The sequence below is a fragment of the Catharus ustulatus genome, chromosome Z, assembly GCF_009819885.2.
Source record: "Catharus ustulatus isolate bCatUst1 chromosome Z, bCatUst1.pri.v2, whole genome shotgun sequence".
Classification (NCBI taxonomy): Eukaryota; Metazoa; Chordata; class Aves; order Passeriformes; family Turdidae; genus Catharus; species Catharus ustulatus.
This window is the reverse complement of record NC_046262.2, coordinates 40,485,417-40,498,479: the sequence shown is the minus strand read 5'-3', so window position 1 is coordinate 40,498,479 and position 13,063 is coordinate 40,485,417. Positions and strand designations below refer to the sequence as shown.

General features: G+C 38.1%; 1 protein-coding gene across 2 annotated transcripts in view; it reads right to left on the bottom strand.

Moving 5' to 3' along the window:
• Nucleotides 1-13,063, bottom strand: part of ERCC6L2 (ERCC excision repair 6 like 2) — a 54,066-nt gene that overhangs the window by 20,135 nt on the left and 20,868 nt on the right. For both annotated transcript variants that reach the window (XM_033085089.2, XM_033085088.2), the window contains exons 10-12: nt 8,326-8,397; nt 7,020-7,165; nt 1,242-1,337 (exon numbers count right to left, since the gene is read on the bottom strand). In XM_033085089.2, coding sequence (XP_032940980.1) covers nt 1,242-1,337; nt 7,020-7,165; nt 8,326-8,397 — 314 coding nt within the window. The remainder of the gene's footprint in view (nt 1-1,241; nt 1,338-7,019; nt 7,166-8,325; nt 8,398-13,063) is intronic.

Here is a 13,063-nt window from a genome sequence, read left to right as displayed (position 1 = left end):
AGGTTGTTTTCCTTATTTTTCTGATTTTCCTCAGTAATTCACTTCCTTTCTCTTTACCTTTAGCATTTCATATTTCTCCCCAGGCATATCCAGTTTAAAAAGCTTTCTCCTTGTTTTATATCACAAGAACTGTCTCCCTCCTCTCCAGAAAACACATCCACCCTATGTATCTCAGGCTTGTTGGGGTTTTTTTTTTTTTTCTTTTGTGTCTCCTCCTACTTTTGCTCAAAGTATTTCCATTATACAAGAATTAACTCAGGGACTACTTGGAGCAGTCTATTCTTTCTTAACTTTATAATTCACTTGGCAAGATATAGCATCATAAAAACAGCTAATGAACTGGCAGTGTTCTATTCAAATGATAAATTCTAAGACTTCTAATAGACTATATTCCACAAAATGCACAGGAGGCTAAAACAATTCATAGTAATGTGATCTTACAAAGATTCTTTAAACATCGTCCCCAATACATGTTTCTGATAGTCCCCAGTTTCTGATATATTTCTCTAAAACAGGTGCATGTAAACGCATCCTAGAAATCAGAAAGACCCTTTAAACAGAATTGCATAATTGCCTGAAATAAGTGTATATCTGCTCATGAAAATACAGAAATTTATTCAATGTTTAATATTCTTTTATAGTTTTAATATTCTTTATAGTTTTTTTAAATGTTCTTTACTTCACTTACTAAAAGGTCTGCCTTGCATTCCTAGGGAAATATCCTACAGACAAAAAGCCTTGAAAGAAAAATCTGTATTACTGGGAGGGCTCCAACACCATAATATCAGAGGCAGATGTGAGTGCTAAAAAGACACTAATCTCCACAATGGTGAAGTAGAAGAAAACATTGAAAGCCCCTGTTTTTTAGGGTTTTGGAATTCAAAACATCATTTGAACTAAGGTCAACTACAATGTACTCTTCATGAAAAACACAAGAAAAACGTTATCTACACACATACGCTAGAGACCACAAAAAGTTATATTAACCACAGGGAGTTTTTGAGAGTTCGTTTGGTCCACTGCTGCCAAAAAGAAATAAAGGAAAACAAACCGCAAAATTTAGGGTTAAAAATAATCACATCAAAGCAAAAATTATTTTAGTTGAACTTTTCCTACTGTCTTGTGAATTAATCAGACAATATAAAAAATTTCTTACTTGAGGAAAAATTTTGGTTGGACAATCATATTACAGAATGAATGGAAGAGTGCAACATAAATCAAGTTCTGTATTTTGAGTGTACCTGTCAATTGCTTGAAGATCATTTGCTGGATTCCATGTAGGATCAAACAGTATAACAACATTGGCACCAACAAAATTAAGACCCAGTCCACCAGCCCTGAAAATATAAAAATTAAAAACCAGAACTATATGATAGTAAGAAAAAAACTGCAAATAGACTGTTCTTGCCTACCCTTCCCCAACTTAAAAAAACCAAAACAAACCACATTAAAAATACTGAAAGTAGTGTAGTACAGCTTTGTGTTACTGTTGGACTAATAACCACCAAGTACTCAAATAATCCCTGCCATAAACTGCAGTGTTCTCACATAAATATCAAGATTGTTACAGACTGTATGAATAGTTGAGTCATAACAACTGCTATCAACTTATTTTGTAAAAATCCATGTTGCTACTTCATTCCCATTAAGTCCTACACAGGACAACACCCCCAAATACTGTAATGAAATTCATAACCAGTTTTATGCCCATTTAGCACTACGGAAACAAGAAAATCACAGGTGAAATTTTACTTCCTCTAATCCCAATACATAGTTTTTGACAATATTGGTACGCAGCTTCCACTAAAACAGTCACAATCTCAGGTAAGTCATACCTCTAAGCATTAACAACTAACACAAGTATATTTGTACAGCAAGTTACTCAGTGGTTAAAAACACAGTTGCCCACACAGCTGCATATTAGCAACATTCGAATCAATCATTAAAAGGAAAAAAGTCAGTCAGAAGTTTGTCTGCTCTGCAGGTTAGCAATCACATGGGTACCATCTGCACCATCTTATAACACTCCACTGCTCTAGAGTGTTTTCAGGTAAAACCTGCAAGCCAGAGAAGAAATCTAACCTGAGACATCTACCTGCTGAACCCTACAAAGCCACTCAGTTACTTGGAGTTTGGCACATGCATAGATGAATGACTTGACAGGAGCAAAAGCGAGGAAAATACCACTTCTTGTCCAGCTGCAAAGCAAACAAATACTGACATTTTTTTCTGACTGGCTCAACTAACTGTCGTAAAAAGACGCAAGTTCCTACACAAGCACATTCTAAATACTACTATTAAATAAAGTATTAAAACAATTATTCACATTGGCATAGGCATCACTAATTCCAGGGGTGTTATTTTTTCTGAAAGAGGTACAGCAAAATTGAAAAAGTCAATCCCGTTTCATTTGTCAAGTACCTGGTTTAACAGACTTTAAATTTTGCTTATTTGAAGCAGAAAAGAACAGTAAAGTTTTCAGGTATATGACTGAATAGAGACAGAAACAAAAAAATTATGGAGTCCCACCACTTTTTGGTTTTCATGGAATCAGTGTCAATGTAAAGGCAGTTGTGGCCTTTTCCTTTTAAGTATGATATTGCTTTGGTTAGTTATATCTGGAAAGGAAGGGAATATGGAAACTTGCCAAAATTAATGGATGTTTCCAGAGGACTCGCATTCTCAAACTGTGAAATACTGAATAACAATATTTGGGTTGGGTTTTTCTTTCAGAATACATTATGGTATTTTTGAAATGCAGTGTGTTTCTTTTTAATGGAAAAAACCTCTCTATTTAGTAAGTGTTCAGCCTCTCATCTTTCCAAACCAGCCCTGCAGTTGGACTGAAACATAAGTCAAGATATAAAACCAACTGTCTATCAAAATTAACAAAACAGGATACTTAGCTTCACAGTAATTTTACCTTCCACCATTTTTAGGTAGGACCCAAAAATCCAGTTAGTCCCAAACAGAAAAGAATGCTTCCTATATCCTTCACAGACAGAACAAATGCAGTAGTTTGTGCATTGTGAGTTACATCCTCCATTTTACCTTTCATTTCAACTAGCTGTTAGACATTACCGCAATTTGGTCGACGCAAATAAAGAGTATTGTTAAAAAGAACAGCTTTCAACAGACCATTTTACTTAAAACTGCACAACTTAATACCTCAAAAGGTACAGAAAAACACTACATTAGGAGAGGTTCTATGAAAATTTTCATTATGTAATTCTGTTTAGCAAGCTAGGTTTTCTACAGGCTCTATGCTCTTTGTTTCAGAGGCTTTATGGCTGAAAGTTCTTTGAATATTATCACAGGCACACTAAAAGTTGTTCAAAACACTGTTTTGAAACAATTAAAGCTAAATGAAGCCCTGTAAAAAGTAACAAATAGCAGTCCAGTAAAAAAGAGTAATAGAGAATGCTGGAGGTAGAACGGAAGTGGATATGTAACCCTTCTTCATAAAAACTACCTACAAATTTCTCTAGATAATTTTTTTTACATAAAAAGAAAATTGAGAAGCAGAAATGGAGTTTCATTAACAATTAATTCAGACAGAATTAATCTAGAGAAAGACTAGCACAGAAAACTGCAGAAATGGTGATTTATATGTAGGCATACTTGCTGCTTTAATTTATTCCAGAACACTAGAACGGAACAGAACTGTGCTGACTTTGGTACTGTGATGTACAATTTCCCTTCTTCTGGCAAAGCAGTAACACTGGAATTGAAAGCTTTGACATTGTCCCATCAAGTTACAGCAACTCCAGAAATTATTTTAATGTTTCTAAGTATGTCTAGAAGTCCTCTTCTGTTCTTCTAAACAATCACATATTTCCCCAGCAACACCAGCACAGGAACTGAACTATTCTCAAACAGGTATTACTTTGTGAGACTTAGAAGTGCCAACAAGTGTATACCTATTTTTCCCCTAGTGTTCAACCTGAAATTCATGATATAATGGTTTGATGAAATGTACAGACTCCAAAGAAATCAATTCCATTTTCTCTCAACACCTATAAAATACATGACAATGCTTGGTACCAATATTAACTGCAAGACTTGAGGTCAAATCTACAGATAGACAAAATTTCATTTTTTTATTCTTTATGCTTTCATTATTTTATTTTCCTTTTTAAGGTCCCATTTCTCAAAAAACTTCACCGATCAATTAAAATCAGGATTTTCAAAGCACTATGGGGTATATACACATGATTTCAGGGAGAAACAGCATTTTGGGAAAAAAGGGAATATAAAATAGGAACATTGCAAATTTAACAGTGAAAGTTATTGTCACTGTTGTACCGTCATTCTCTGACTGGTGCATTGTAAGTTGCAGGTTAATTGTGCCAGCGAACATAATGGCAGTCTCAAGATTACTATGCAGAGAATTCATCCTTTGCAGAATGCACTTACACATCCAAAAGACCATATCAGTATTTGAAGTGAAAATCAATATTTGGCTCTTGGAGCAAAGAGACTTTCAGAATACACATTAGTTGACTACACAGAACAGTCAGCCACAAACTTCGCAAGAAAGTTAGGACAGAGAGTATGAACAAATTCTATTAACGTTCTCTGTATGGAAAAATACAATATACCCTAAAGTACAGTAATTTCACGATTACAAGCCGCACCGTTTTGACTAAAATTTTGCTCCCACCCCGGAAATGCGGTTTACACTCAGGGGCGGCTAATATGTGAATAATTTTCTGACATTTCCAACCCCGGAAGTGCAGCCGAGGTGCTGAGCTGAGCACCTGCCAGTAAAACTCAGCTTTACGCGATTGTTACAAATTGATTACTCTGTTACGTGGCGGGTGGGGCCGGGCTCTGTGCTGGCAGTGCGGGGGGCAGGAAGGCGGGGGAGCTCCCTCCTTCAGGCAGCGCAGCCCAGGGGAGAGGCGGGGAGCTTCCTCCTGCTGGCCCTGCGGCTCGGAGGGAGGTGGGGGTTCCCTCCTGCTGGCCCTGCAGCCCGGGGGGAAGGTGGGGGCTCCCATCCTCGCCTGCCGCCGCCGCCGCAGGAGCAGGCAGGCTCCTGCCCCCACCTACCACGGGAGTGGAGGGGCTCCTTCCCCTCCTGCTGCCGTGGGTGCCGGTGGGCTCCGTGCCCACCCTGCCACTGACGCGCAGTGCCGGGCTGAGGCGAGCGAGCCCAGCGGCAGCAGCAGCCGGCCCCGAGCAGCCCTGTCAAGCAGTAGCGCCAAGCTGGGCCACCTGGCCCCGTTGGCAGCCCTGAGCAGGCCGAGCCCTCACGGCCCGAGCCGAGTCAGTAAACACCCCGATCCAACCATTCTGTTACTAATTGGCAACTTTGTTGCACGTGGGTCCTCGCTGTGAAAACGACAGAGCGGCTTATAATTGGGTGCGGCTTATGTATGGACAAAGAACAAAATGTTGCCGACACCTGGAGATGCGGTTTATAGTCAGTGCGGCTTACAATTGTGAAATTACTGTATATTATTATTGTATAGAGCCTGAAATCTGAGTGAAAGATGAATCTCTTGTACAGCAGAACTAGGATAAATCACTTTCCAGTTTTCAGAGAATTACAAATGTAAAGATGCTTCCATTACTATGCATCAAGCAAGGAAAAAGATCACTTCCTCTCATCTGTAATAAACTAGGTAAACAATTGCACCCTCCATTTTGTTTACAGCACACTATATTGACTGCAATTCCATTACAGTTTGTTCGTTTCACTTGTTTTGTAAGATAAGTAAAACTAGAAACAACAGAATCAAGCCTTTTTCCAGCACCATCAGCAGGCAGAGAAGGTTAATTAGTCTCTATACCCAACCTCTCAAAACAGAGAGGAGAGTCCATCTCTGTTAACTTCATTTATATTTTGACGTAATATAATGAAAGATACCTAATAGAGCTATATTTACAGTACTAAATAGCACTGACTGAAGCAAAAATTAGACCTTCTTAATGCTATAGATTCTGAAATTTCCCACTGTTTTCAGGGACAAGGGATATGGACTCATGGTCTTACAGAAGCTGATAGCCAGATTCCACAGCTGACAGAGATTACAAGCCAATGTACATGACCAGTATCACAAATCCCTTCACAACCCTATATAGAAGCACCAGAGTATTTGAAGAGTGCTCTGACATCCACCTGCAATAGACTTTAAGGTGATGCCTGATCTAGTTAGAGAGCGCAGATCCTCCTAACTCCAACATATGCACTTCCAGTAAAAGAAGAACTAAAGTGACTATATACTCGACAATATTTCATCAAGTTTCACTGAGTTTTCCCCTCTGGGTAGGGGGCAAAAGGAGCAAAGCTTCACTTTGCTCCTCTTCTGCCCTTGCCCAGTAAAAAATTTCATCCAAGATGAAGCATGGAAGTAACCTGAATAAAACATATAGTCTTTGTAGTAACAGTAACTTTAGTTGAACATAACATATTGTTAAGTAACAATAACTTTAGCTGAACTCAATCAATTATCCATCATAAATTGATAGTGATAGCAAATTATTAGCAAATCTAACAGGTAAATAAATTTTTAAAAGACAATAAAAGTTCTTGTTGAAATACTTTAAATAGACATGCTAGCTAGTTAACATGATTAATAAATTGCAGTAGTGGTCAGATAATTTTTCAGTTCAATATGGCATTTCATGTTCACACTCACTAGTTCTACTAGTATAACACAAGAAACAGAGTTACAATCAAATTAAAAGCCATTTGTAGATAATGACATAGTAATGTTTCAATAATAGTGCTTAAAATAGTTTCCTCAATCCTACAACTGGAAATTTAAAAATAGGATCCAGAAGATCCACTTCTTTCTGATCTTAGAAATCCTCATGAAGCAGGAAGGGAGGATGGAGAAGGTGTTCATATATTTTAAGATGCTTCAGACCAAAGCAGCAAGTCTACACTTACTCTCACCATCTCAAAAAATCCCTCACATCCCTCACAAGCTCAGCAAGAAAAATGCAGAGTAACGGATTTAAAGAACACCAGACAGACATATTGAAACAAACCACAAGTTAAATTTTCTTACATTGTAGATACAAGACATATGTTAATTTCCTGAATGCTGTTGAACTCTCTTACAATTCTGATTCTATCTTCTGATTTTGTATTTCCATCAAGTCTTCGGTAATCTAGCCCAGATGCCATGCAGTACTGTTCCAGCACATCAAGCAACTGAATGGAAAAATGAAGAAAAAAGGAAAAGAAAAAGTTAAGATATTTAAGAGTATCTTTTTAATCAAACATGATCACAGGGACCACGTTTATCAAATATATTTTCAGTACACCACCCATTGGTAGTGACAGTAAATCTTTGCCATTTTGCTATCAACATTCATGATTCTCTTCAGCTGTGATTCTACAGCACTCAAGGTGATTGATATTGGTCTGCTGTGGTCTGATTCCATCAAACAACCCTAGCTCCCTGTTTCATCTCTACCAGTCACTCAAACCAACCCAATTAGCAGGCAGTCCATTTAAGCAGCTTCCTCCCATCTTAGCAAGTTGCAATTATTTGAAATACAGTAAATGAGCACCACAGCCAGCACAGAGTGCACAGTCAGAGCTCAGGGGCATGAAGTGAAAGAGACTCTAGTAACCAGCAGTCAGTCTGGTGCTGGACACCATAAAACATAGCCTCAGACACATGAGTACTACTGCATCTAAACATTAAACTTGCATTCCTTCTTAAAACCAAAAATAAGAGGCATTTAAGACTCCTGAACTACTATTAGAATTACTATTTTAAAAAATACTTTTTAGTGCTATTATTACAAATATTTAACTAAAACCCCCAATACTACAGAGTGCACTGTTTCAGAAAATACATTATTCCCTAAAAAGGAAACCAAGGAACAAGTACCTTAGAAGTAAAACGTCCATATATGTCTTGCTCCCATTAGACAGTTCAAATCAACTAGTGTAGTAAGAATTGAAGTTTCATTGTTGGTGATGATCAAAAGTCATTAGAATGAGGAAACTTGACAACTTTCAGTGTAAACACAGAAGTTTTACAATACGGCAGTCAAACCAAGCTGTGACAGTGCTCTTATTCAAGACATACCAGCTGAACTCAGCTATCTGCACCTGAAGCAATACAACTATTTCAAAAAGCTCTAGGGAAGGCAGAAGAGTATTACACTTGTTTTGCTATCACCATTTTTATCATGAGGTAACATAAGGTTTCAATATGCTTGTGGAGTACGCACACTGTCCTCATAATCATCCTCACAGTAGAAGTAATAAGGAAATGTGGTTGACAAGGTGTCAACGTCCAGATTCACACTTCAGAACTTACTGTTGTGGTTAATTGATAAAAATCACATGGAGCTCACCTTTGTGGAAAAGGAGAAAAGAAGAACTTTATCCTTATTTTTTTGGAAGTGATTTAAAAGCTGCTGAAGGACCTGTAAATGAAACCCAGCACAAAAATGAAGAAATTTTTATCTACAGGTCATCTCATTCACACTTACTCATGTCTTCAACTTCCAAATAAGCTACACTGTACTTATTTGCAAAGCAAAACAGAGACATAACAAAAATCATTACTAATATAATAAATGGGCCAAAGGTAATGGAGATGCTGGAACTCTGCATTTTTCAAGAATGTACATGGAAATCTTAAGTGTGAAAAAGGTAATCAGACCACTAAGAGGTAGATTCAGAAGCTGCTTGTGTCCGTGCATAGACTGCAACAAAAAGTGACTTATGTCACACACTACCTCAGATTCTGAGTATTTTCATTTTAAAAATGCACATATTTATCCTGAAAACTCCAAGGTCTGTTTAAACTTTCTGTCCTACATCTGAGTTCAGAGCTTCTTGGAACTTATCTTCTTAAAATAATCAGTGAGATGTACGCCCTTCCCCACTCCCACTCTCATCTGTTGCTCTGTTTACAGTAGGATCCAGCTTCCCAGACTCTGCGCAGACCTTGAAATGCCAATAATCCGCCCACACGCAACGTTCTTCTGGTGGGGAAGCAAATAATCCAGAGCCTTGTGTATAATAGTGATACTGTTATTTTCAAAAGAAGCATGTCCACATCTGGCAATGGCAGGTCTAGAGCACTGTGCAGAAGCCATACACAATGGGAAAAGAGGAATTTTCTGTACCATGACTTTAGCTTTTTCCCACTGGGCAATAAATATTTTTGAAACTGTATTTATTCACTGATAAATAGATAAACTGTTAATCAAGAGTGATTTCACTACAAGCCTAACAAATCTTTGACAATCAAATAACAATGAATGTTTGTACGATTCTGGACAATATCTAGAACATAAAATGTTAAATATATGTCACTTATGAGACCCTTAGTAAATGTCAGCCAGCTTGATAAAAGTGAAAACAAGGTACAAATGACAGATTTTTTGGCCTTGTTTCATTGTACATGAACACATAAACTAGGATTTATTTTACTGGGGAAAAAATACACAATAGGCAATTTGAGAAGAGCTATACTACATTAGCATTTTAATTAGCCACATTAAGAAAAGAAACAGAAGTGACATTATTTTAAACTAGAAAGAATTGGCTTCTGTGTTACTGATATTATTAAAGTACAAATTAAATAATGAATTTCCTACAGGAGAATACAAAAATAAATCCACAAAATTTGCCTAAATGAAATTACCAATTTCATCCCTATTACGAATTTAGGTATTCTGGAGTAAGAAACAACTTTAAAAGGGAAAAGTAATAAATGTTTTTGCACCAAAGAGAAGTAAATATTACACTTGCACACCGAAATATTATCTTGCATGTTTTTGGTCCAAAACACAAATACTTGATCATACTCAAGCAGAAGCCACATGGTCTTTTTAAGAGTCCATATGGATTTAAACATACCTTTCCCCATTGCTACACATTATGAGTTGTCTGTATGTGATGAAATTTTGCCTCTTGCTTTTGAGATTTTTTTTTCTGTAGAGATGTTCAAGTTAGCCTACAGTATTTTTTAAGCCTTCAAAGCCAGGCCTGCCTGGATCAGGGTTATGTTTAATTGTAGAGGCTATCACTTCTTGCAAAGTGCCCCAATAGACTTCCATTTTACTACTGAATGATGATATCCCAAGCAAAAATAATTAAATCAATATAACAGTTATTCCTAAGAGATTTGTATTAAGAACAGTATTCCAAAACCCGACAAATAGATATCTGTGGAAATGTGCAGAGTAAAAAAAAAAAAAAAACCTCTAAAAAAAATCAAACTGCCCACACATTTAGTAACCCTTTACACTTAGAAAGCTTATAGAGTCTCTGAGACACAATTTCAACAAAACTGTAGAAATCATCAATCAAGGTAGTCTGAAAGAGAATTACTGCAGGACTATAAAGCTAATCTCACCTGTCTTCTTTTCCAAGCAGTCCCCAATACTTCTGTGTGGGCAATCTGAAATCATTGTGTTTCAAAAGCCATGAAACACTTGTCCTTACGCTTTGCAGGTCCCCACTATCTTACATCATGACAACAAAAAAGTGGTTTCCTAACAAAGTAGCACACTCCTTTCATTCAGTTCTCATATATTCAACTACTCCTATTTCAAAATCTAAGCATGAAATTCACCTTGTAATAAAATGTTTCAGCAATGCTTGAAAACTATATTCTGCAGTACGAATGAAAGGGAGGGGATATTTCCACAAAAAAAAAGCTGTAGCTTTTAATCACTGTGTATTACCCACCTCCCACTGTTACACAAATATATTAATGTCCTCATTACACCATATTTGGTACACCATCAATGATTATACATGTTGTACATTTGGATTGCAGGACTGTTTTTTCCAGGCTCTTATTGTAATCCAAAATTCAGAACAGAAAACCTGGTGTGGTAAACTGCTAATGCTACAGCTCGCACAGAGAGATGACTGCAGCTACATCAACAGGCAGGACACAAACATACAGGCCATTTAACCCTTGGTATAAGCAAATCTAGTTTTACTGGTGGAAGTAATTCATATCCCATAACAGAATGTTTCCCTGTGTATTTTATCTCTGGTTGGAGAACAGATACGTTAAGCAGATGGAACCTTTCCAACTCTGAAAAACAGTTACAGCTGCTTTGCTAATAAAATTCATTAAAAAAAAAAAATTACAGCCTTTCCCCCTTTCCTGAATATTTTTTTTTTTTTAAAATGCCACAAACTATTCCTTTGCAACTATGCTTATCTGCAAAAGTATATACACCGGTACCAAAATTTCTGTGCAGTCTGTAGAGTTTTAAGTTAAAAGACTACGTAATGTTTATTCAGTCTACACTACCAGATGAAAGTTACAAAAGAACTTCACTTAGTTTCTAGAGTTTATTTATGAAACAGGAAACGCCAAGTACTACAGTGCAACAAGGTTATTAAAAACATTTTACTAACATTTGTCTCAGTTATTTCCAAAGAAACATGTTAAAAATTAATAAAGCCATTTCTAAGCTCTAGTACCAGTTGACTACTCTGTGATTACTTTCTTATGGTAAAACAATGTTCTAAATTAAATACTTTCTGAATGATTTCACTTTGACAGTATGAAATACAAATAGCTTCCATTTAATAATTTAGAATAGAAAACAAAAAAGCAAGTCACCACGCCAAAAAGGTATGAATCAATCTTTGGCATAATGAAGTTAAAATTAATGGACCCAAAGCCCAGATTATTTTCAATATTAGCTATATAACCCATTATCCTGCTTCCAGGCACAAAGACCACCAAATCATACAATAGTTTGGGTTAAAGATCACTTGGTTTCAAATCATGCCACCATGGGCAGGGATGACACCTACTAGATTCAAAGCCCCATCCTAACTGGCCTTGAACACTTGCAGGGATGGGGCATCCACAGCTTCTACAGGGAATCTGCTCCAGTGCCTCACTATCCTCTCAATGAAGAATTTAATCCTATTATCCAATCTAAACTTACTCTCTTTCACTTTGATTATGCTATTCCTTGTCCTATCACTGTAAGAAGTTCCCCTCAAGATTTCTTTAGAATTCCTTCACCAGTGAAAAATGGCCATAAGATTACCCAAGAGCCTTCTCCTCTCCAGACTCTGCAACCTCAACTCCCTCAGCCTTTTCTCACAGAAGAGATGCTCTATCCATCTAATAATCTTCATGATCCCCCCTGGACTTGTTCCAACATGTCCATATACTTCTTGTGCTGAGAAAACTGGATACAGTGCACTGTAAGAGTGGAGTAGAAGAAGAAATTCATCTCTCTTGCCCTGCTGGCCACACCTCCTTTGACGCACTCCAGGACACCTTTGGCTTTCTGTCTGTACAGAATAACCCCACTGTCACACTTGCACCACTCCAGGAACCAGCCCCTCACAGCCTCTGCACAGAATTAGGACAGCATCTTACCACAACCTAACTTCAGGTAGTTGTGCAGAGTAATAAGGAGGGTCAAGGGAGACATTTTCTCCAGGTTGAACAATCCCAGCTCTCTCAGCTGCTACTCACAAACCTGACACTCCAGACCTTTCACCAGCTCCTCTGCCCTTCTCTGCACACACTCCAGCATCATCTCAGTGTCCTTCCTGCCCAGAGGGACCCAGAACTGGATACAGCACTCAAGGTGTGGCCTCACTAATGCTGAGCACAGGGGAACAATCACTTCCCTGATCCTGCTGGACAAAATTTCTGATGGTCATCTTGGCCACCTGACCAAACTGCTGGCTCATGTCCAGCCACTGTTGACCAGCATCTCCACATCCTTTCTCACCTGGCAGCTTTCCAGCCACTCTGCCCCAGAGTGCAGTACTGCAGGGGGTTGTTGCGGCCAAACGCAGGATCTGGCATTTGGTCTTGTTGAAACTCCTGTCATTGGTCTCAGCCCACCGACCCCTCTGAAGAGCCTTCCTAAACTCCAGCAGACCAACAATCCCACCCATCTTGAGTTTACAAACCTACTGAGAGCACACTCAATCCCCTCATCCAGATAATCAGTAAAGATAACAAACAGGACTGGCCTCAACACTGAGCCCTGGGAGACACTACTGGTGACCGATGTCAGCTGGATGTGGCACCACCCATCACCCCTCTCTGGACTCAGCTACCCAGCCAGTTTTTAATCTGGC